Source organism: Mixophyes fleayi, chromosome 5 (genome assembly GCF_038048845.1).
Source record: "Mixophyes fleayi isolate aMixFle1 chromosome 5, aMixFle1.hap1, whole genome shotgun sequence".
In the NCBI taxonomy this organism is placed as follows: domain Eukaryota; kingdom Metazoa; phylum Chordata; class Amphibia; order Anura; family Limnodynastidae; genus Mixophyes; species Mixophyes fleayi.
In genome coordinates this window covers 112,812,110-112,837,305 of record NC_134406.1, presented here as the reverse complement: position 1 = coordinate 112,837,305, position 25,196 = coordinate 112,812,110, and the positions used below count along the sequence as shown (strand labels likewise).

Genomic DNA, 25,196 nt, shown 5'->3' with positions numbered 1-25,196 from the left:
GGTATGCTTATCACAGTCAAAAAACACCCTGTTTTTGTCCACTTACTAAAGATGTCACTGATACTGCCCCTAACAAATTTTTACTGACAAAAATATATGTTTTTTGGGGTGTGATGCTCACAGTCAAAAAACACCCTGTTTTTTCTCCCCTAAATAGTTAAATGTCTACACTTTATACTATGATAACCAGTAGCCACTACTCTAAACTCTTTTTGATTAGCAGCACACAATTCTATCAGACTGATAACAGAAACTGCATGTCACTCACCGGACTGTGAGTGCTACTTCCCGTGTGTTTAGGAACCGTGGCCGTCCACCATCCTGAGGGTCTGCACATGTGCAGCCCTTTCAAACCTTCAGTACATGTTCCTTTTAGTTAATTGGCTGATCAGGCAACACTCCCTATTTAAAGCACCTGTGGTCAATACCTCGTTGCCTGATCTTGGAGTCTCATTCCCCATGAGCCTCTGAAGGTGTTTCCTCGTGTATTCAGCTCCTGCTGATTCCTGTTGTTCGTTTGTGGTTTCCAGACCACTTCATCTCCCCTGTGTTTCATCGTGACTGCACCAGCTGATTCCTATCCGCTGCCTCCGTGCTCTACAGTTTCCAGCTCACTTCAACTCTCCTGTGTTTCATCGTGACTGCACCAGCTGATTCCTATCCGCTGCCTCCGTGCTCTACAGTTTCCAGCTCACTTCAACTCTCCCGTGTTTCATCGTGACTGCACCAGCTGATTCCTATCCGCTGCCTCCGTGCTCTACAGTTTCCAGCTCACTTCAACTCTCCCGTGTTTCATCGTGACTGCACCAGCTGATTCCTATCAGCTGCCTCCGGGTATCTACAGTATCCTGCTTATCTCAACTCTCCCGTGTTTCATCGTGACTGCACCAGCTGATTCCTATCCGCTGCCTCCGTCTATCTACAGTATCCTGCTCAGCTCAACTCTCCCGTGTTTCATCGTGACTGCACCAGCTGATTCCTATCCGCTGCCTCCGTGTATCTGCAGTGCCCTGCTCATCGCAACTCTCCAGTACTCCTCGTGTCTGCAGCCAGCCGATCCGCTCTCCGTGCTTCTACAGCGTTCCTGCTTGTGTCAACTCGCCTGTCTGCATTGGATCAACGCTCCGCTGCTTTCATCTCGGCTAGACCACCTCTACTCTCCTGTGTTCTCCAGGTGTCCAGTTCTATATACTACTGCTTCCTGAGTATTGTTTCCATCCTTGCTGGTCTACCTACCTGTGCGCTGCACCTACTTGGTTACCAATTCCACCCTCCTGGGACTTCGTATCCTGCCGGCCTCCAGCCGTTCAGGTATCCCTGCACCTCTTTCTGACAGCCTGCTCTCCTGAACCACGGTATGCATACTTCTCATTGACTGTGCTGGTGTATTGCATATCTTGCTGGACTGAGTTGTTCTCCTCTGGAGTTTCCTATCCACTGAGACTATTGCCATCATTTGACTGTGTTACCTTTCAGCCTGGATAGTTCTTGTGACTTTGTATATTTGTGCAGTGCTGCTCAGTTATTACTATCTTGTGCATATCATCGTGGGATCAAGTTCAGTGTGCCCGTGTATACTCTGCATTGCATTTATCTCCCCGTGCTCTTCCTCACATATATATTTCAGTGGTACAACTTGCTAGAGGCAGACCACTGTTCCCTGTTTCCTGAGTCATCTGTTTCCAGTATCCTTTCACATAGCAGTGGTACAACTTGCTATACGCAGACCGCTGACTCTCATCACCTCCTCGTTACTTCTGGACATTCCTCCTCACTATAGCAGTGGTACAACTTGCTATCCGCAGACCACTGACTACCCTCACGTTTCCTTGTCCATCCAGTTCCTCGTGTACAATTATCTATATATTACCAGTGCTGCTCGTCATAGACTTTCCACGAGCATTCTCTTACCATCTGCTGTCTCCTGTTCCGTGATCACCCCGCTACCAGAGTACCATATTACCACCTATACTGCTCTGGTAAGTCCATCATCTGGTGATACCTGGGTAAAGACTCCTAGTGCCCGTGACACTGCAATCAAATTACAGCTATTGCTTGCTATATAAATTGGCTCTTTTACCCTGTCTAATCCTCTCCAAGTGATATTCTGAGCAAAGAACTGCAGCCACCCTCTTCCCCATATGCACTCTCTTCTAATGATGAGAACAGGAGGGAGGGCTATATACTTATACGTAACCAAAAGTCAGCCTCTTATATGTAACCAAAAGTCAGCAGGTTCATTAAGGTATATGATCATAGACTACATACCCATTCCAAGCAAAGGAGGAGATCGCAAAAATTTACTTTTAAGTTTAGAAGCCAAGTGAATATTCAATCTGAATATGATTAGTCCTTGTGGACTTAATAAGAAATTGATTCTTCTCACTTTTGCAATCACTTATCTCTTGGTACATTCTGTTCTGTAACTTTTATTATCACCACTATCATTGTTGCTTTTTTCATTAATTTATGCTCTGGTGCTTAAAGCTGTTATGTTCACATACCTAATCTTATTTTCTTACTTCTTACATGCCGCTGACAGGCTTAGTAGCTTCTCATGTGTCCTTTTACATTGTGACACTTTTCTATGGTCATTTCAGACTTATGGTCTCAAGTGCATATTCTAATGAGATATATTGTTTGATCAATTAATGTCACACTTAGGTTTTTCAAATTTTGACATTTAGCATTGGCATAATTTTGAGCGTTGTGGCCACTTTATTATTCTACTTACAAACACAATAATTTATGACCTGTTTATTTACAATCCATTTATTTTCTATTTAATTTTTAACAAATACATTCTCTTTAATAACTGAGATGTATCCACGTTGCTGCACAATAGTACAAAGCTTCTCTATATCTATCACGCATCTCACCGGTTAAGTTCCATTCTGAGCCTTGTATACATGGGTTTCCCATGGTTACTCCTATCTATTCTACAGCCTGGTGTTCCTCTATCCTCGGACGCCATCTTGCCAAGCATTCTGCACATGCGCAACCCCGGGAACCTTTTAAAACCTCTGCTCCACGGTGATAGGAAGATCACCAGCCAGTTCCCTTTATAAGGGTCCTCCTCCTTTCTATGGGTGTCAGTTCATCATGTCTCCCTACCTGATAGGAAGCATCTCCTCTGTCTCTGGTCCGTGCCCATACTTACCTTTGTTCCTGTCTTCGCGAGTTAGGCCGTTCGTTCAATTGCAGAGACTCGCTCATCATTGGTCCTGTTCCAGAATTATAACACCTGTGTGGATCTCAGTGCTTTTGCTTACCGCAGTGCATCGCTTCACAGCTATATCTGTTCAGCTTATTCCGCTGTTTAGATCTGTGACTGTACTACCTCCTCAGCCTATCCTATTATCGAGATTTGTGGCTAGACTGCTGATCATCGCACAGCACCCGTCCTGTTCCGGAATTCTATACACCTGAGGCTACATTTCATTCTGCCTTACAGTTACATTGTGGCTCTCTGTACTATCTGCTCTGTGACCCCTAGAGAACCGCGACCTGCGGTTTAGAGCAGCTAAGACCATATTCCCTTGCGGGAATCCATGGTGAATACTTCTCCTCCGTTAAGACTCGGCACCTGTCTGGGGGTAGCTGGCACTCAAGCAGAGATCAAGACCATTCCCACTATCTGGCTTTATTGACAATATCTCTACTTGCGTTAACGTTCCTCCTCAACATGGTGCAGAATTCTCTTTGCCCAGCAACTTTAGTAGCCTTGATACTTTATGGCCCCTTTATAGATTTTGTTTCTTAACACATGAATTGTACACTCAGCATTATTCTCCTAATACCCAACTACTTATATAGTTTTGTTTTTATTTTTTTCGATTTAAAATGTATGATTTAAATGGATGTTTCTTCTATATACTCATTATATACCGTTTTTGGAATAAATATATGTCAGGGTGAAGGTCTAAATATTAAACTGATAAATAGGACTTTATCAACAAGGCAGAAATTTTTAGTTCCATCAGTCTCGGATTCCTGCTCGTCTATCTTACTCTTTGTCTCATGAACTTTAGCGGACATATTTTATCTTATCCGCAAGATACTGTTATATACCCAACGATAAGAATTATCTGTGGACTTATGTTTCAGTTACTGTCTTACCGCTCTACAGCAACAGAGAGCTTATATCGGAGTTTTAAGACCCTAAATGCAATAACTGTTTATTTTTTCACACCCCGTGAACACAGCCCACAGACTGTTTCTACTGCCTTCATACTACACCCTGCGGGCCTTATACTTCATGTTTTCATTGTGTTTATTGTTTAATTAAGCCGGCTGGTTTAAACAATAGAAGCCATTTACTCTGTTCATAGACTAACGGCTCTCAATACTGTGTTCAGATATCTCTGTTCCATATATGCATTATGTTTTTTCTGTTTGATTCAGTGTTTCTTATCTATTTGACATATTAGGTTTTTACCTTTTGAATAAATACAAGTACGCCGGCTGGCCTACTTGTCTATATACATTTTTGCTTTCCAATTATCTATGTTGTTTGGCTCCCCATCTTCTCCTGTCCCTCCTTACCCCTACCATGCCGCGGAATCCATGTACTGATAAATAGGAATGTACATGATTTCCCCTCGGATAAAAGTGTTTTAAAACATTTGGCTGGTCAGCTCTTGGGTCCAATTGCCCTCATTTAATAGGCGGAAGCAGATCATAGGTGTGTGGGTGTGAGAGCACTGTGTGGGGGCGATTCAGCAAATCTATAACCTGTGTGAAGGGTGAGTGAAAGACTAAGTGCTGGAATTATATGTAACCCCACACAATAAACACCCAAAGTCAGGGATGCTGGGAGTGCGTTCCTGACAGATTTGTGACATAGTCGTGGGATAGATTTCATTTCCTAGAGTATTAAGTGCATGGTTTAAGCAACTAACCCTTGCACTTAAGAACTAGTAGTATCCTTGCGAGAAATACAACAGTTTTACAAGGACGAGATTCAGGGCGAATTACTTTTTATTGACAAACATGCAAAACAGTTTCCTCCTTCCCTTGTTTTTTTTTTCTATCTTTTATTTTGCAGTGTGACTGAGGAAATTGCAGCTGCTTATAAGAGACAGGATAAAAACACGATTATTGTTGATCTGTGAGTAGAGGCCTAGATGGCACCAATAAAATGAAGGATGTGCTGATCCGTATATAAGTGGAAGATGACGCAAGGCAACTGTCACAGTACCTGAGCAGGGGACCAGTAATTGACACTATGTGGACACTATTCAAGGACAGTCTGAAGCAGAGCATGTCAGCAATCATAGTTCTCAGAGCGGTGGGGACTCTTCTCTGTCAATGATCCTTCAGCAGCTGGCTACATGTGATGCTGTGTTTACAGTTTATTTTACAAGAACGCCAGGTGGAGGGAGAGTTTCAACTGGAGTTGTCAAGACTCCAAAGGCGTAATAATTCACCGCAGTACCATGAGTCCAGGGATGTAACCACTTTTAAATCCCTTTTGGAGCATTTTACTGTCATGGAAAAAGATGGAGACTTGGACATTTTCTTAAGAGGATTTGAAAGGACTTTCAGACAATATCAGCTGCCCAAGAATGAATGGGCAAGGTATTAACACCAGGGTGAAGAGGCATAGCTCTGGAAGTATTTGCAGCCCTTCTCCGGGACCTGGATGTGGATTATAATGCTATAAAACAGGCATTAATCCAGATTATATAACCACACCCCAAAGGTGTATTGCAGACAATTCCAGATTTTACAATGTAGACCTACTGATGGCTACTTGGATGTGGCAGATAAGCTGAGGGTCATCCTCCAACAATGGATCTATAGACTGTCTATTACCACTCAAGAGAATTTGCAGGCCTTCATGTTTAAGGATCAGCTTCTTCGCATTTGCCCAGTGATATTAGGGCTGTTTGAACTCAAATCTGCAGATAAGGCAGCACAGATTGCGGATGCCAATGCTGGGAAAGGGATAAGTCCACTGAAAACACCTCTTCCCCTGCCAGCTAATCACTGGGGGGGCGGGGGGGTCTACCCCTGGCCCAACCACCAAACCAGCATTTCATACCAGCAGGTGTTTTGTGTGTAACAAAGTTGGACATGTCAGACTTTTTGCCCTGAAAAAAGGAAGCCTATTCCCTCATCCTCATCTACGGTAGTATGTTACAATGTTGAATCCTGTAATATGGTAGAATTGTGTGAAAATTCAGAAGCAGTCTGTGATAATTTTGAATCTTGTGATGCTAAGAATGTGTGTAATGATGATAATGCTAAATATAGTACTGCATTAGAATCTAAGCCTGTTTATCCACCATGTTTCTGCAAATGTTAGCATTGATACTGGTGTAGATTAGATAGTTGCTAAAAATGTGGTAGATGATACTGTGGTAAATTCTGTTGGGTTAGATAATAGCAATGTTTTTACCCTGGTAATGTGTTGGGGGTGTACGGTGTAAATGGCAGGGGGGGGGGGGGGCAGAGTGAAAGTGTGCTTGAACCAGCAGTACCCAAGTTAGTAGGAAATTTGGGGGAGGCACATAGACATGACCAACAGGAAGTAGCGGTTGGGAGTAGTGCTTGCATTACCGCTGTAACCTGTAGTCAGAATGTTCACCACCCAGATCTCAAATCTGGGTCATTTGCTAGCCCAAACTCTCTTAGTAAGCCGTCTAATGGCCTAGAGGGGGCAGCTCTGTTACACTACATCTCCATATAGCCAAGTCCCCCGAGGGGAAGGGTGTTCTTTCCCAAAGGAGACTCAGACAGTGTTAGCCATGAAAGGTTCCCAAGGGAGTAACCAATGTCTTAACCCCGTACATACCATGGGAAGCGGGGAAGGCATAGTGTGCCCCAATTTTCATATACATATATACACACACAGTGGTCGATGTGGGCTGGTATGGCATACAACCACTTCTCCTACTGCCTCCATTGCAAAAACTATTAAACATTAGTCACTTACATTTTCCATACCGCAACTTCTAAATTACCACTTCAACCACTATGTATAAACACTGATCAGCCACAACATTAAAACCACCTACTTAATATTGTGTAGATCCCCTTAGTGTCACCAGAACACCTCTGACCCATCGAGGCATGGAGTCCGCAAGACCTCTGAAGGTCACCTGTGGTATCTGGCACCAAGATGTTAGCAGTTGATCCTTTACATCCTGTAAGCTGTGAGGTGGGGCCTCCATGGCTCAGACTTGTTTTCCAGCACATCCCACAGATGCTCGATCTAAATTATTATTATTATTATTATTAATTTTTATTTGTAGGGCGCCACAAAGTATCCGTAGCGCCGTACAAGGACAAACAATGGCACAGTACAAGGTGAAACAGCACAGTACAAGTAACAGTAAGCACTATAACTCTGGGGGCTCAGGCACAGCATGAAAGAGAGGGAGGGAGGGGAAAAGTGAGTACAGGCAGTTAACTATGGCCCAAGAGGGTGGGCACGGATGACAGGGAGAGAGTCACTGAGGGGAGCGGAGAGAAGCAAGAGGAGACAGAGGGCAGAGGGACTGAGAGGAGGTGAGCTGAGTAGCTGGAGAGCGCAGTTAAAAGTGATGGAAACAGAAGGTAGGAGATCCCTGCTCAAAGGAGCGAACAATCTAAAGGGAGGGGAAGACAGACAGACACATGGATGAGACGGAGAGACGGGAGGAAGGGGGAGAAGGGAAGAAGGGATGAGAAAGAGAGGTAGCCGACAGGTGGGAGTTTAGGCATGAGACTGGAAGGCTTTAAGGAAAAGGTGGGTTTTTAATGTTCGTTTGAAAGAGGACAGATTAGGGGAAGTTCTGATGGAGCGGGGGAGCTTGTTCCAATGGAGGGGAGCGGCGCGGGAGAAGTCTTGGATACGTGCATGAGAGGAGGTTTGGGGGAACTTGAAGGCAAAGTCAACACCTTGAACTCTTTGTCATGTTCATCAAACCAATCATGAACAATCTTTGCAGTGTGGCAGGGGACATTATACTGCTGAAAGAGGTCACTGCCATCTGGGATTACCGTTGCCATGAAGAGGTGTACTTGATCTGTAACATTGTTTAGGTAGGTGGTAAGTATCAAAGTGAAATCCACATGAATGCCAGGACCCAAGGCAGGGCCATCTTTTTCATTGGGCACCATGGGCAGGTGCCTGGGGGCCCCACGGACAAGGGGGCCCCATAGGCAGGACTCTTAATTAGAATAAATATTCCTGAAAAAAAAAAACTGAAAAAAAACCTTCAAGGGTCACTGAGCAAGTACATCTATCTATCTCTATCTGTATCTCTATACATCTATATATATATATATATATATATATATATATATATATATATATATGTAGGGGCCCCGGTGCACTGCTTTGCCCGGGGGCCCATGATGTTGTTAAGATGGCCCTGACCCAAGGGTTCCCAGTAGAACAGTTCCCAGATCAACACACTACCTTCGCTGGTTTGCTTTCTTCCAATTGTGTATCCTGTCCCATCTCTTTCCCATGTGAATGATATACACACACATATAATCTTTCAGACTATGAGGTGTAACAGAAAGTTAATTAAAACATTGGTGTGATAAATGCTGTGTGCCACTTTGTTCTATAGTCCTCCAGTTTTGTTTTACTACCAAAACATTTGACTGAATTGAATGACTCAATTAAACTCACTGACACTTCTGATCAAAAATGTGTTTGCAAAGGGTTTTCATCTGTATGTCTCACCGTACTTCCCGTAGATGGGGATAGGAAGTGGATCCTTGTAACCCGGAAGTATATTGTGTGCATACGGAGGAGCGGACGAAGCTGCATGGAGCTTTTAGTGAAAGGAGCGCATTTTGGCATGTCACAATAAACGATTCCATTCAGTAGTGTAATACCGAGTCTTTGTTACACACTGTAGCAGCATTGCTTTACTAGCGTTTTATCTTGACGATGGCGAATAAAAGAAAACGACAAGAAGATTTTCAAAAAGTGAAGTTGAAGGTTGGGAAGAAGAAACCTCGAGCGGACAATGTTACTGACACCAACTGCAGGATCAAGTCTATTCACCTGAGCGAGCAGTTGAGGGAGGACCATTTACTCCCCACCAGTAAGAGAAAGCTCACCATTACGGTACTGACAAACAAGTTATTTAGTAATTCACAAAGATGTACAACTATTTCTCACTACTGGAGACTTATGTATTACTCTATATAATCCTTTACATGTGGGTTCATTCTGTGTCATCCATGTGTCTTGAACGACTTTCCCGTTCAAAGAATATGCTAATGAAATATTACTGCAAACATTGTCTATTGTAAAGTGTAAACTAAGGAATGTTAATGGTGAAGTTTGGTGCCATAAATGATGGTTTAGTTAACACTATATTTGTTTTTACTAACCATCTCCCTTATGAATTTAATATGTAAAGCAGTTTTCAACCCTATGCTGTCACCAGATTCCAATTTGTCTTCTCTGTTCTGAGACTGCTCCATATATTGTGGTGTTTTCTCTTCTCCTTGGACAGCTGGTGCAGTGATGTCACATGTGAGATTGTTGCCCATTTACCTGCAGCTCTATCTTCTCTTACATGCAAATTACCAGTAGTTTATACTGGAGAAGAAGACAGAGGTTAGGGACAAGAGAAAATGGTTTAGGGATGCTGTGGATAGTATTTGTTCCTGTTTTGTACATAGGGAACCTCGGTGACTGGCGCAGCAACAGTAGTTTTTTTGCCACCAGAGAACATACTGAGTGGATAGTGAGCTAACAGTCCAGCTTGCTAGGCATAAACTAATAAAATGGTACATATTCTGCCACTCTCAGCAAATTGTCATATTGTAGACATACACAACAACGTGTGTTTTTGATTCATTGTCCAACCCAAAACATGTAAGTTTTAATGCCTTCAGTACAGCAATTTGTAGAAAAGGAGTTTGATTTTACTTTCCTGTTCACTCATTTATTAAGTGTTTTTAACTAGTTGCGGCTAGTTAACGATGAGGAGAACACTGGCTTCACCAGTCTTGAAATTTATACATTGAGTCACCTTTTCATCCATTCATAGGATTGGGTGAAATATATAATTTATTATATTTAGATGATAGACTGCAAAATAACAGCTGCAGAATTTACATCATTCACCTTTGATTGCCTGAAGTTCCCCTCATTCTTTAAATCCATTTAAGCTTCAGGTCATAACTGTTAGGGGGACAAGAATAATAATTACAATGATGTCAGGTGAATGTGTTCTGTGCCCAGTGTATCAATGAAAATACAGAGGATATGCTCTATGAAAATTGCAACTCAAAGGCAGAAGCAGTATATGAACATTGCGTCCCAAAGTGAATGCTGGGCTCAAAATATTTCACTCTTATTCTTAAGGACTCTACTTACCCAAAATATTATGCTATTGAATCCTTTGTGCTGTATTCCACATAGAATGCTGAACTATCCTAGCATAACTAAATATGTGCAGTGTGTGTCTTGTCTTTGGTTCTATGTTATGTGCTTGTAAGAATGTGTATGTATTTTGATTTTTGATTCTTTTACCTAAATAATTTGTGTTTGCTTTTCACGTGGATTTTATTGGGTACAAGGTCACATTAAATTTGGAAATTGGTCTGACATGATTTATCTTGATTTCAGGCTTTACGTCACAAACACTGGTAATTGTAAATCCACTGTAGGGTCATTCCACATCAAATCAACACAATTTTAGAAAAAAATCTACCTTACATTCTCTAATTTCAATTAAATTTGCTATGATAAATGCTTGCATGGGTGTAAAGAAAACCCCTAAATCTTAGGCTGATATGTGCACTGGCTTTGACGTTATACGCCTTTAGGGGGGGTATTCAATTGTTGCTCCGGGCGCCACCGGAACGAGCGCGTTAAAACTATTACCGTTTATACGGTAATTACTCGCTCAATTTCAGCTCGCAGCTCCCTGAGCAGCGAGCTGAAATTGAGCGAGTAAATTACCGTATGAACGGTAATTGCACGCAATATTACCGTATAAACGGTAATAGTTTTAACGCGCATGTTCCGGCGGCGCCCGGAGCAACAATTGAATACCCCCCTTAAAGTTGCACTTTTTGTTTTGTGACCAAAAATTTGCTTTTAACGTTTTTTTAAATTGCATTTGTAGCTCACCTGATTGAGCTAGAGAGTTGGGCAAGGTCTCATTTAAACATCTTTTTAATGGCTTTCATATGATATATAACACTGCATAATGTTTCAATACAAATTAAAAATGTAAAATTTTCAAAAATTTTGATTTTCTCAAAAAGCCATATTTTTACTTTTTTGTAAAGCATCTCAAAAATTGTTCATACTGTTAATAAATCCCCAAAGTTTTACTTTGGGATCATGATAGGATCATCTGATACAAGAGCTTTATTCTTTCTCTATGGAAATATCTGTTGGTGATTTTTTTTTTTTTTTGCTTCTTGTTTCATTGTGTGCATGGGGCATATTCAATTAAGATGGCAGATTGCGGCTGCGCACATTAAGTCCCAATATGGTACCACAACATTGTGGATCTCTGCAATGTTGTGGTAACGAGAAATATGCAGCCACGCGTAACCACGATCTGCCGTTTTAATTGAATATGCCCCAATATATCTTAGTATAGTATTTCAAAACTGCAGCAGGAATGCATAACTGCTCTCATTGGGACTGTTATTATTGGATATCTATGAAACATGCTTGGTAATACCTAAATGAATGTTGCAATTTTGTTTTCTTTTGCAGGATATCCTATCGCAACTGCACCATTATAATGCTGGTGTTAAACATGGTGCTCTTGTTGGTCTCCGAGAAATCTTGTCAACACATCCTTCATTAATTGATGCACACATTTCAAACATAATGAGTGAAGTTGCTGCAGTGTTTACAGATAAAGATTCAATGGTTAGATCAGCTGCTATTTCTGTCTTGCAGTATTTAGCGCCCATGATATCGCAACAGAAAATGACGCCTTTTTTTCCTCTTGTAAGTGCCCATCTCTCCACTGCTATGACTCATATTTCGGTGGGTATCCAGGAAGATTCATTAAAGATCTTGGATATTCTTCTGGAAGAGTATCCTGACCTACTTATTGATCGTAGTAGTATGTTGATAAACAATTTCCTGGAACTTATTTCCCATCAGAAGAATTCCAAAGAAATAAAAAGCACAGATAAGCCATCTGCGTGGACATTGTCTGTCAATCCTAACCGAAAGATTACGTCCCAAAAGTGGAGGATAAATGTACTGAGCAGACTAAAAAAGTTTCTTCAAGCCTTAGTGAAACGAGCTGCAGAGAGATTTCCCAATAACGAAGGGCTTCAAGACAACGCAGAAAATATGTTTACCTTAAAAAAAAATGTTTTTATCTCATGGCCAGAACATGCAAATGGTCAGCACAGGGTCAGATTGTTTGATTGTGGGGAAACACAGACCGCTATAAACTCATCATTTCGTCTAAGGTAAAGCTTTACATCAAGCAAGACTAAATTAAGATAAAAATTACCCATGAAATATTGGAAATAGATTTTCCATGTTGCATTGATTTTTTTTGATTTTTTTTTTTTTCTTTCTCTTTATTTGGGTCCCACCCCTGGGAGCCCTGCCATTACTTTCTCAGTACAATAGGATTTCAGTGTTTATGATCAGCAGGTGCATCTGTGAGCATCTCTGAATACTAGATGATGGAGGGGTCTATCTTGGAGAATTACAGCTGATTTGAGTGTATGGGTGCTCACTCATCCAAATAAGAGGCCACTATCCTTTTTAGATGGGTTTATTCTCAGTGATCCTGGGTAATGCGCGTCAGACAGTCAGAAGGTGATCTTCAAATTTAAACTTGTTTTGCATTCATTAACTCAATGATGCATTCCAGCACACTTTAAAATGGAAGCACTAGTAGTGGATCATTTCTTAGTACATAAAGGTAAATACACTTAACATTTTGTTTACTGCTTGGTCACAATAGAGGAGTTAGACAGCCCTTGTCTGTATTTTATTTATTTTATTCTTCATGACCAAAGCAATTGTTACCAATTTCATGTCCATCTGCAGAAAATTGAATTGCGTATTGCTTTTTAAAGACAGATGGCTGTTGGTTTTGTTTATGTTTTGAGATAAATATATTTTTATTTTAGGGGTAATGGCAAAAATAATTTTCAAATATTCTTCGTATAGTTGCTTTCACATAATTAGTACAAACCCCATAATTTGCCTCAAAATTTGACAGGTTATAACTTTTATATATATATAAGGGTAATTATTATTGACTTGGAACTTTCATGTGCTGTTTTATTAGTGGACTGAAGCAGCGAAATTGATATGGGAGGTTGGTTGGGGAAGCCAAATTTGCTACAAATCACCACGGTTCAAATTAATGGGATCCAAAGTGAAGGAACCGCCTTCAATTAAAAATGTATTTATGAAATGTGGTATTGTCCTTTACAAATGGTATTGTCAAATATAAATAGTTGCATGGTGAGGTTGGGAATAAGACAACAGAATAGTTTGTTGTAACAGCCGAGATAGTAAGCCATCATTGTATGCAAAATTAACATACATTTAAACATTTTAAATTCCAGATTAAAGCAAAGGTTTTGTGCCTATTGTCTTTGTACATTTGTGCTTGCTTTCATGCCTCTGTGATTTCTGGGCAATGTTGGAGGTAATTTATTGTAAAGGTATCAATCCATTCTACATTACCGTTTTAGAAGATGTGGCAACTTTTAAGTTTTTCAAAATTGATTAGCATGTTTGATCTTTATTGCATCTTTGTTTTTAAAACTTTTTTTTTTTTTGTAAGGGCACTGACTGGTGTATCTAGCAATGCAGGTGAAGGTCTTTCTTCTTCAAATAATTTGAAAGTGTTCATTCAAGCAATCATTCCAATTTTGATTGAATGCTGGGTTGAAGAGTCACCTGGTAAGATCACTAGTGATGTTTCTGAAAACCTTCTAGAACCTGTAGCACATCATCTTCTGCAGCAAGTGTTGAGCATAATTTCTCTTCTTTGGAAGCTTGGTGAACACCAGGATGAATCCCAGAAAATGGTAGGTTTTTTTAAAAAATTATTAACAAACTTTATCTAGTGTCCCTTTTATTTTATTTTTGTCATCTGTACATTTATAATGTTAGCATGGTAATTCATTGACAGATTAACAAGGGAAATTATAGGAAATAGACATGGTGATGGAAAGGGATTAGAGATGGTTGTATTTGGCTTATATGGGGTTAGGGTAGCACAAGGACTGAATATATAGTCTGAAATTCATAGAACCATGGTTGTCTGGAAGCCTATTCAATCAGGTATCTAAATGATATATTTGCATGTTACATAATTTTTATAGTTTTGGCTTGTAGTTTATATAAGCCGGACCAGGTTTATAATTTGATAGTTTAAATCCTAAAAATGCTTCAAATCTGTGGTATATTCCCTATTCCTATTTGAAAAAAAAAAAAATGCTTGATATGGGTGCTACTATTTACTCCTAACAGTCTGCTTTAATCACAAATGACATAAAAGTAGTAATACTAGTTAAGGCAGAAAAATGATGTGTGTTACCTACCATCATTTCGATCAGTGACCTGTCTGCAAGCTCTGTCTCGCTTGGCTCACTTCAGTTTATACACCGTTTGATTTGGTTTGCAAACCGCTCCATAGATCTCTCGACATTTCTGCTTTATCATATTACGCCACAGAGTGACTTGATAAATTTACTGTACTGAATGGATTGGTGGATTCATACACATGGGCAGGACCACTGAAGACCATGCAACTCAAATAACTGCATTTGACCTGTTTCCGATCCCATCAGGGCACAGTCCTAGACATGTGGGACTACAGTTTAATGGCAAATGCAAAATAATGCACTTTGGTTGCAAAAACCCAAAGGCTACACATAGTATAACGCCACTATAATGGAAACTACTGAGTAGGAAAGGGATCTAGGAGTCACTATTTCAAGTAACTTAAAGGCATGTAAGTAATGTAACAAAGCAATGAGAGAGGCAAGTCAGATGCTTGGTTGCATAGGGAGAGGAATCAGTAGCAGATAGAAAGTAGTAATAATTCTACTGCATAGGTCATTGGTACGGCCTCATCTAGAATAATGTGTTCACTCCTTAAGGCCATATCTCCAGAAGAGTATAAATACATTAGACACTGTACAAAGAACGGCAATTAAAATGGTGCATGGCCTACATGACAAAACTTAACTGGAAATACTAAAAGATCTTGATATACATAGTTTGAGAAAAGAAGGTGAAGGGGGGACATGATGGAGACTTTCAAATATATCAAGGGTTTTAACAAAGTAGAGGAGGGAAACAGTCTTCAAAGGAAGAGAAGTATTAGAACATGAGGACATGCACTGAATCTGGAGAGAAATAGGTTCATAGGAAATTCGAGGAAAAATTACTTCACAGAAAGGGTAGGGAAAAGTGGAATAGCCTCCGATTAGAGGTGGTAGAGGCTAATACAGTAGACCAATTTAAACATGCTTGGGATAGATATAAGGATATTCTTACAAAGAACTAGGGATCAAATAGGGTTGAGATTACTATAGATTAAATAATGGGCAGACTAGATGGGCCAAGTGGTTCTTATCTGCAGACAAATTCTATGTTTCTGTGTGCTTGTCAGTTGTAACGAAGTGGGGAAGCAACTTATCCTTTTAACAGTGAAATATTAAAACACTAAACATTGTATTTTGCCTTTTAAATTCTATTTTTGAAGATTTAAATTTTGAGGTTTAGTGATCATTTTTATACTATGCTATACTACTACCACAACACGTGAGTTTTGTACATATGTGTATAAGCACCTGTGAAAACTATATATACCTTTTGGTATCGCTGGTCATCAAAGATAATATATTTCGGTTAGTATTAATGTTAGGAGATTTCTCTTCACATTTGTTCATTCACTGTCTTAAAGATTTTCTCCTTCAGTTCTGTCCGTCTACTCTTTCTTCTTCAAATTTAGCTTTGCTAGATGTAAGCCTGCATAAAATAGACATCATGGGCTTGAGTCATTAAGGAGAGCAAAGCAAATAAAGGAGTAAATTTGAACCTGGACAAACCATGTTGCAATGCAAGGGGTGTGTCACAAACACCACTCACCTGAGCCTGCGTGACGAGTGTGTGTGAGACAAAGGGTTAACCAAAAACAACCACCTGGTCTGTTTAAAATGATTAAATCCTTCCCTATCTATGCCACACACTAGCTTTGCTGTACCAACTATGCCACCGCCAAGGTTTTTTTTTTATGAAGAGCTGACACTTATTTTTTTTTTTTGTTAAGGTAGCCTTTGGGTCTCCCTTACAACTAATCTAGCACAATTTACTTTAGTCAGAGTTAACATAGGCCACAATGTTCTCCCCCAGTTTTCAATTATCTAGCGTTTTGACTAAACTGTTGCGTGAATTCATAAGAACACAGAGACTTGAACTTAAGTGTAATTTAATATGGAAACTACATCCACAATGATTAAGATAAAACTGTTAATAAAATGACATACAAATATAATGCAATTGTTTCTTATAAAATAAAAAGGATAAAACACAGAATCGATAACGCACGTATAATAAAGTTACTGATGCTGGGAGAAGCAGGAAAATGGAATACTCTTCAATATCAGATTGACTCCCAAAGTGAACAGTTTCTTAGAGTCACAGTGCAGTTTTAAAACCAAGCTACAGGGCCCGAAGCTCCCCTTCCTGTGATGTCAAAACTAAATGACCTTTGTGAATCCAAATTTAGGGTTTTATGTCTCCTGTTGACTAAAACCTTTTCAACTCAGGATTTATTTATCCTGTTCTAACTTTTCACCAGTATGGTGTACAAACATGATTTTACCACCATTTTGCATTGAAATTTAAAGTTGATCTAGACATGCCCTATCCCAACTGTAAATCTGTTCCCACATTTTAAAGTTACCTCCAATGCAACATGGGTTTGCCTAGGAGCAAGTTTTTTTTTTTTTTTGCTTTGCTTTCCTTAATGACTCAAGCTCCAAAGCAGCAACTACACCAGCCTCCCCCATGCTTCATTTTCTCCTCCTAATCTTCATACCTGGTAGGCTGACTTCTTCCATTCTTGTTAATAAAGTTCACTGTATTGCAGTCCATATTGAACAAACACAGAATAAGAGGTAAAATGATATGAACTAAAAGCATGAGCTAAAGTTTAAGTAAATTGTGTTTTCATCCATATAAATATTATTTGTGCACTTGTTGCTGGTTAATTCTAGAACCATATTTATAAATATCAAATGGTATTGTGCAGTTTGATAGAGCACCTTGTCTAGCAACTGTGTAAACATCTTAACAGTTTTGCGATTTACTTTAGCTCTGGTCTTTTTGTCCAAACAATTGCAAGTATCAGCACTCTGGTCCCTGTATATGTTATAAAGCTGAACTGGGAATTAATGTCACAAAAATGCCTGAAATATTGTTAAAAACACAAATCCATAACGCTAATGACTTTATTTTACAAAATAAACAAATTAAATTGCACAAGGTCGAAATAGAAGCACCTAAAATAACACTTCCCAGTTCCCTAGTTCACAGTAGGATTACATAACTCTGATAAACCGCTTTTCATGTTTTTATGTTCTATTACAAGCATAGAACTTGCTACAATATAGCCATAATGAATCAATTTAAAAAGTATCCAAATATTAATTAAATCCTTATAGAGGATTTCCACTTTTAGATGGTAATGTTCCCAAACCCACCTCTGCCCCCAAACCATGTAATAGGACTTGGGTTAAAACCTGCTCTTTGATCTGCGTTTTTACAGGACCTCCATATGTACTGCAAGCCACATGGGTATTGTAGCATATCCTTTATATTGAGTGTTACATTTAATAAACTGAGGAATCTCACTTTCCTTTTTTAAAAGATACTTAACATTGTATGAACAAAATTTTCAAAGTTTTACATTTGTGACAAAGGAACAAATTTTAGTGTTTAAATGTTTTTACTAATGCTAAAAAGAGGGATGCTTGGATTTCTTTTTTTAATTTTAACATTTCATTACATATACTGAGGACATGAGAATGGGCACTTTTTTATATTTACTGACTTATTGTATACAAAATAAATAGTTACATATTTTATCTTTTTACTTAAAGTATCTTGTGTTTAGTTTTGTTTTTTGTTCATCCCACAGGATGGTTGGCTTAGAAAAAGTTATCTTAAAGATTTCAAGCATCATTTTATGAAGCATTTTCCATACAACCTACATGAACCTTTAAAGCAGAAGAAGAAAATAAAGAAAAGGTATTGTTCTTTAAATAATATATATATATATATATATATATATATATATATATATATATATATATATATATATATTATACATATGTTTTGTTTATCATTACTGAAAAAGTTTTAAATACATGTAATTATGTTCAGTTTGGTTGATTTTCAGGAACTATAGGTGCAACTTTAATGTTGTACGCGCTGGTGCTTGTGGACCAAATCATTGCATTATATTAAAGTATCCAGAACAAAAACTTGGATGTTGTGATTTAATTTAGAATTATCTGAGATAATTTGCTTCCCTGTTTTTGTCTATCCTATTGGGCAGTCAAAATATTAAACAAATGTTCAGTTAGATGGAATCCAGATATTTTGCTGTGTCATTACTGAATAATTTCACTGCCATAATCTTAAAGATTATTACTGTGCTGTAGATGTATGCTGTTAATCATGGTAACTGAATGTAATAACCAGTTTATGCAAGCCCAGAGGCACTTTGAGGGCTAACTGAAACACCTACAAAAATACCACTGAATACAGGGCATGACCAAGTTAAAAGAATATCTTGATATATATCTTTGTTAATGTACAAATTGATTAGCACAAAATGATTAGAAAATGCATAATCGACGTAATGAAAGTTAAGAACCAGTTTAAAAAACAAAACAAACGGTAGTGGGTTTGCCGTCATATATAGAGCATTATCAAATATAAATTAGACCTTGGAGGTAAATGCCTGTAATAAATTATTTCTTAATGCAAATTGATATAGTGTAGGTAAAGAAACTTAAACGTATCATTCAGTAACCTAATGATTATATGTTTAAAATGCCAGTAACATGCATTAAAAATGTTTTAAATATTGTGTGTGTTTGTGTGTGCTAGGGAAATTAGACTGTAAGCTCCACAGGAGGCAATTCTTCTGAGAAACCTTGAGTCCTGGCATTCATGTGGATGTTCAGGGCCTGATTAAGGGTCACAGCCGCCCTAGGCTACTACACTGGTTACCGCCCCCCCCCCCCCCCCCATATATAGATATATGTAAACAAAATTGTAAAACATTAATTAATACATAAAACACACTTCATTATGCACTTCCTCTCTTACCTGATCTTGCAGCGTAGACTACCTGGTGTTCTCTTTTGCTTGTTCTTGGAGCGTTGTTCGTTGCCTGGCTTCTGAAAACTTGGGAGTCCTGTATTTAAAATGTGCAAAAATTGTATTATAGTGCCAAATTTTAACAAACCCTGAATGATACAAAACAACCCCCTAGTACAGACATAGACAATAAAATATATGAAATTTATTTACACTCATATAGTAACATTTACCAGCCCTGTCTATCTAGTATTTAGTATTCTAGTGACCGCTGAAACCACAGTCAGCATCCACATCACCGCCACACAATCCAGAGATCCTTCCCCCACAAGCTATTTCATCACCTCCGCCACCATCTAATTCATCCCCCCTATCGACCCGCAACAGACAGTGTATGACCCCCCCCTATCCAATTCATTAACCCCCCCCTTGTAGCCAGTTCATTACCTCCCTATTGCCATTTCATTAATCCCCCCTATCCAATTCATTAACCCCCCCTCTCGCCAGTTCATTACCTCCCCATTTTCACTTCATTAATCCCCTCCCCTAGCCATTTCATTAACCTGCTCCATCCAATTCATAAGCCCCCCTCTAACCAGTTCATTACCTCCCCATTTTCACTCCATTAATCCCCCCTATCCAATCCATACTAGCCAGTTCATTAATCCCCCCCCATATCCAATTTATAAGACCCCCCTCGTTAGCCACATTAGCCAGTTCATTAGTCCCCCCAGTCATCTCCCCCCCCCCCCCCTCCACATCCGATGTGTCTCCCCCCCCCCCTGATATTTAACAAGCTGCACTTACCTTGCTGTCTTCTGTTCCTCCTCTCACCAGCCGGCGCTTCTGTCCTCTTCACACGCAGCTAACAGCATCCGACACTGTTAGCTGCACTGTCACTGCGGGCACGCTCTCTGTGATTAGTGTGGTCACGTGAGATGTGAGATCTCACGTGACCACACTAAGCAATACACTGACTAACAGCAGCAGCTAACAGCATCAGATGCTGTTAGCTGCGTGATTGGGTATAGGCCCCATCAGAGGAGAAAGAAGCCGATCGCCGGCATTTGAATAAAAAAAAAAAAAAAAAGCTTGCTAGTGTGCCGCGCTGCGCCCCCCAGGACTCGGCGCCCCAGGCTGCAGCCTGGTCAGCCTAGTGGTTGATCAGGCCCTGTGGATGTTACTCTGACACGTACCACCTACCTAAATATTGTTTCAGACCCAAGTGCACCCCTTCATGGCAACGGTATTCCCTGATGGCAGTGGCCTCTTTCAGCAGGATAAACCACTCTGCCACACTGCAAAAATTGCTCAGGAATGGCTTGAGGGAGCATGCTAAAGAGTTAAAGATGTTGACTTGACCTCCAAATTCCCTAGATCTCAATCCAGTCGAACATCTGTGGAATGTGCTGGAAAAACAAGTCATGTAAGTTGCCAGGTGATGCCTACTTTGCTCAGACTTGAAGGGATCTGCTGCTAACGTCTTAGTGCCAGACACCGCAGGACACCTTCAGAGGTCTTGTGGAGTCCATACCTCGACGGTTCAGCGCTGTTTTGGGGCACAAGATGATTTTAATGTTGTGGAGGATCTGTGTGTGTGTGTTAAACTTCTGGTGTATGTCAGATATTTGACAATGTATATGAGTGTCATGTATCCCTGGGTTAAGTGAATTTTATTATAACTCTCATTATGTAGGGTAGTAGGAGAAGTCCTGACTTCCATGCTGTCCATTGAAATAGTAAACCTATTCAGTTGCAAATAGCACTTATATAATGGTCTACCATGTGGTTTGAGCTGCATACTTTTGAAAAATTGCTTCACCTTTTTATTTTGTTGTAATGGTTTTTTGTTTTTGTTTTATTTTTGTTAGTAACAAGGATGGATTGCTTCCCCATAATGGTCTTGACCATCTTTTATTAAATTTAACATTATGTGATATCATGGTCTCTTTGGCAAATTCTTCAACCCTTCAAGAGGATTCAGGATGGCTGGCTATGATTAGGATGTTCGTGACAGAAAAATTAACTAATGGATGGAAGCTTAATTGCAAGCAGTTAAAGCGACTACTTGAAGTAACAAATAGACTATTAAATATTCAAAGAAACAGAGGTGAGTTGTAATTTTGAAGATTCTCCAGTATAAAATTATAACTTTTGTCTTACAGGGCAGCAAGCACAGTATTTATGAACATATGTAAACAAAAAAAACAGTAGTACTGTTAAAGCTGCGATACCAACAAATTTGACTTCTGCTGATTCCCCTACCCAGAGCCCTGGGGAACATGGGTGCATGTAATACAGGACCATCAAATTTGTTTTGTTTTCCACCTAAAAATGATGACGAATGTGAGGACCTATTGGATGTCACAATCTCTGATCTCTTAGGAAAATAAAGCCCTATCTGGCACATCAAAAACACTTTTCTTTAGACTATGACATTAAAGTTGTTCACTTTTAAACTGATGTTTCCGAACAGTGAAATTTGATCATGAAGGGGCAAAACTGGTCATGTAGTTCATTACCCAATTTAACTTCTTTGTTTACTTCATACTATGTATCATTCTAGCTTATATTTCGAAAAGCAAGTACTAAAATTGGTTTTATGTCTTTTTGTTTTTAAAGTGAGGTGTGTATAAAAAAAAAATTGTTTTATTTTAAATAGTTTATTTGTAGATTTTGTCGCACAGTAAACAGGTAAACAACTAGCTCAAGAGGGCAACACCAAGTTACATTGAGAGTTGGATAACAGAGTAAAAAGAACAAGTACTCTTGGGGCAGTAGCAAAACATAAACAGGTAGAAGAATTTTGCAACAATATTACAATGAGAAACCTTAAAGGGATGCTGGGACATGTGGCGTTGTATGCAATAGTGAGGATGCGGGAAAGGGTTGAAGGAGGAGGGGGGGTGTAAGACCAGGTCTGGACTCCCCAGCGGACATGGGTCAAACTGAGTAGAGCATTAGGCGGAGTATAAAATGTTTTAAGTAGGTCAGTTGCTAATTGAATCATTATATTTTAGTGGCTACAGAAAAGTTGATTCAAGCAGTATACATGATGTACCTGCAAAGAGACTTGCAACTAACCGTGCGCTCCATGCTCCTGAAGTTTTTTAATAGAGTTTACTTAAAAGAAGAAGATATGTGTCTCAACCTGGGAAGGTGAGTTTCTCATACCCCCTCCCCACCCCCATTTCTGCTCTGATTGTTTTATTCGTTTTTCTTAATGTGCATTTACTTTTTATTTGCTAACTTTAGCAGACTTAAAAAAAAAAAAAAAAAATATGAATAAGGAATGTCACTTTTTTTTTTTTCAATCGATTGTTTGTTTTTTAAATGAGGCCTTAAAACTTCTGATATTGGGCTCTAAGCGGTTGACTGAGGACCTGAGAGTAAAGATAAGTGAATGAAAGTGCTGTGAAGCAGTAACTTATTAAAATATTGGCACTGTTGGGAGGGGGGGGGGCATTTATGAAAGATGTTTGCAAGTGAAATCTTTAACAATAATGGTGCTCTGTAGAGCTTTAAACCAATAATGTGGGTTAGCAAGGAAATTTTATTTACTCATTCATTACATGTGGGTGACACTGCTCAGCCTTAGGATATAGCAGTAGGCACTATTCAAAATATAGACTAGACTTGTTTGTATCCTATCTCCTCCCCTCTATACTGCTTCTACTATATCTCCTTAGCTGTTTTTTTTTTTGTTTTTTTCGCTCCTGCAACTCTTGAGTTTTTATTTTGCTTTATTATTATTTTCTCTATCTCTCTCTCTCTCTCTCTCTCTCTCTCATCTACTTACTGTAAAATACATCTCTCTGAATCCTGTGGTGTTAATAAAACAACTGAGGAGATATGGCTAGAGCAGTATAGAGGGGAGCAGCCAGGATACAAACAAGCCTATTGTTTGAATGGTACCTACTACTCCAGCACAGCTCCCTCCTGTATACCTTGGTTGAGAGTGGTCCACTAAATGCATTTTACAGTATGTACAAATAAAACCTATTTTCCTGTTCCTGCTGCCACTGTGCTCAAACTTGTCTGGTTTAGTGGGAAACAGCTCCTTGATATTTTAGACCTGGCAAACAACTTGCATCTAACTAGGGAGAGTAGGGTGCTTGTCAGGGACATTTATAGAAACTGTCAGTGTGTGGTCCTAAAATGACTGCAATTCATGGACTTGTAGGTAAATTCAGTGAATAGATGACTGCTGTCAGCCTATGAGGTCTTCCAACTGCACTTATTGGCCCCAGTTATGTTGGAAGTGATTGGGGATGTCTTGAGTGTGACTGACTGCAACAAACTTATTTGCATATGACTATTTACAGCATTAATTGCTAATATGCTAATTGTGCTTTTTATTTGATTGTTTTTGCAGAAGTCGAAGTAAAGTTTTATCTCGTTGGCTTGCTACTCTGCCAATGCAGCTTGTTCATCTTGGTCCAAGAAATCACCAACTTTCTGCCCTTATGATTGATACAATATATACTGCTGCAGCTCGTTCAAACAAAGACTTGCTACAGAACCTCCAGACTGCAGCTTGTCAGATATATGGTGACTTTTTTTTTCTTTTTATTATTATAATTATTATTATTTGTAATATGGAATTGTTGTTCTTCACAACCCATAGTCTTAATACAGTATATGGTCATAAGTCATAAATTTTGATAAACGGACACCACACCCCCCCTTTATGTGCAGAAATAAAGAATAATTAAATAAAAATAAACCATTAATCTTGCACCTGGAAAAGGGAAAGGAGCCTCTAGAAATCTTGTGCACTTTTTGATGTTCATTTGTTGAGGGTAAAATTAAACTGACGCAGATGAGCATATAAAATGTATCTGTTGTTTTGTGGTGTGTAGCCTTAAATAGAGAAAGATTGGGACTTTGAGTAAATGGACGAGGAAACCATGTTTTTTTGAGAGTACCACTATCCCTATTGAGGAAAAGTAAAGGACGTAAAACATTTACATTTAGTATTTGCATTTTTTACAACCAAACCAGGTGGCCTGGTAGACTGCATAGCAAACATAATTATTTGTCTATACCCATTGCTGCTAATTCCCCTTAAATCTTTTGTGCCTAGTAATACTCTTTTCAGCACAAGTTGATGTTTTTACAGACCAAATAATATTACGAAGATATTCGTTTTCTTGATGGTTTTATGGGAACGTGAACAGGAAAAAAATAAAAAATAAAAGCAATAACCCTGGTGGAAGGCTCATTTTTATAGAAGTAATTCAACCAAAAAATGTCTGAATATATTTTCTCCAAGCATTTAAAATGCACCTCATTTCTTTAAATAGATTTAGAAAATGGTGGGACTATAGAGTAACATATGACATAACGTGTACCTCTATATATTGAAGCATTCCTTCCAAATTTAGGTAAGTTCAGTTTTAGTAGATAAACCGTATCAAGTTTCATAATTTTCAGTAGAACCACAGATTTGCAATTATTTATTTTGCAAACAGCTTGTGTGTTTTTAACCTTACAGTTCTTGAACTCGTTGATCTTGCATAGAGTAGAGAAATTTCAATCCCTTTACAATGATTGTTTTTCATATAATATAACATTGTTTATGCTGAAGATTTTCTAATAATATTGTTACCGAATATGTTTCAATTAGATTCAGAAGATGGGGTTCTTGTGCTTCTACCTGAAGATTTGCAGTTGAAGTTGATGCAGCTGTTGTACTTTCTTCCTTTTTTGTCCTCTGATTTGCTTATTCGTTTGAGTCAGTGCTGTGTTGCCGAAAGATTGCCATCTAATCTTGTGTCTACGCTTATTGGTATATTTCACGCTAGGTGAGTGAACACTAATTTGTCTTCTGAAGTGAAGTGTGATTCCAATTACATGTTGGCATGATGAACCAATTTTATTG

At 39.0% G+C, this 25,196-nt stretch overlaps 1 protein-coding gene across 3 annotated transcripts in view; it reads left to right on the top strand.

Moving 5' to 3' along the window:
- The first annotated feature begins 8,724 nt into the window (after positions 1 to 8,724).
- Positions 8,725 to 25,196, top strand: part of TEX10 (testis expressed 10) — a 51,573-nt gene continuing 35,101 nt past the window's right edge. The window contains exons 1-8 of one of the 3 annotated variants that reach the window (XM_075212709.1): positions 8,725 to 9,073; positions 11,696 to 12,411; positions 13,752 to 13,998; positions 18,123 to 18,232; positions 21,184 to 21,422; positions 22,333 to 22,471; positions 23,688 to 23,863; positions 24,942 to 25,119. In XM_075212709.1, coding sequence (XP_075068810.1) covers positions 8,894 to 9,073; positions 11,696 to 12,411; positions 13,752 to 13,998; positions 18,123 to 18,232; positions 21,184 to 21,422; positions 22,333 to 22,471; positions 23,688 to 23,863; positions 24,942 to 25,119 — 1,985 coding nt within the window. In that variant the 5' untranslated portion in view covers positions 8,725 to 8,893. The remainder of the gene's footprint in view (positions 9,074 to 11,695; positions 12,412 to 13,751; positions 13,999 to 18,122; positions 18,233 to 21,183; positions 21,423 to 22,332; positions 22,472 to 23,687; positions 23,864 to 24,941; positions 25,120 to 25,196) is intronic. The other 2 variants (XM_075212707.1, XM_075212708.1) reach the window with 2 other exon arrangements.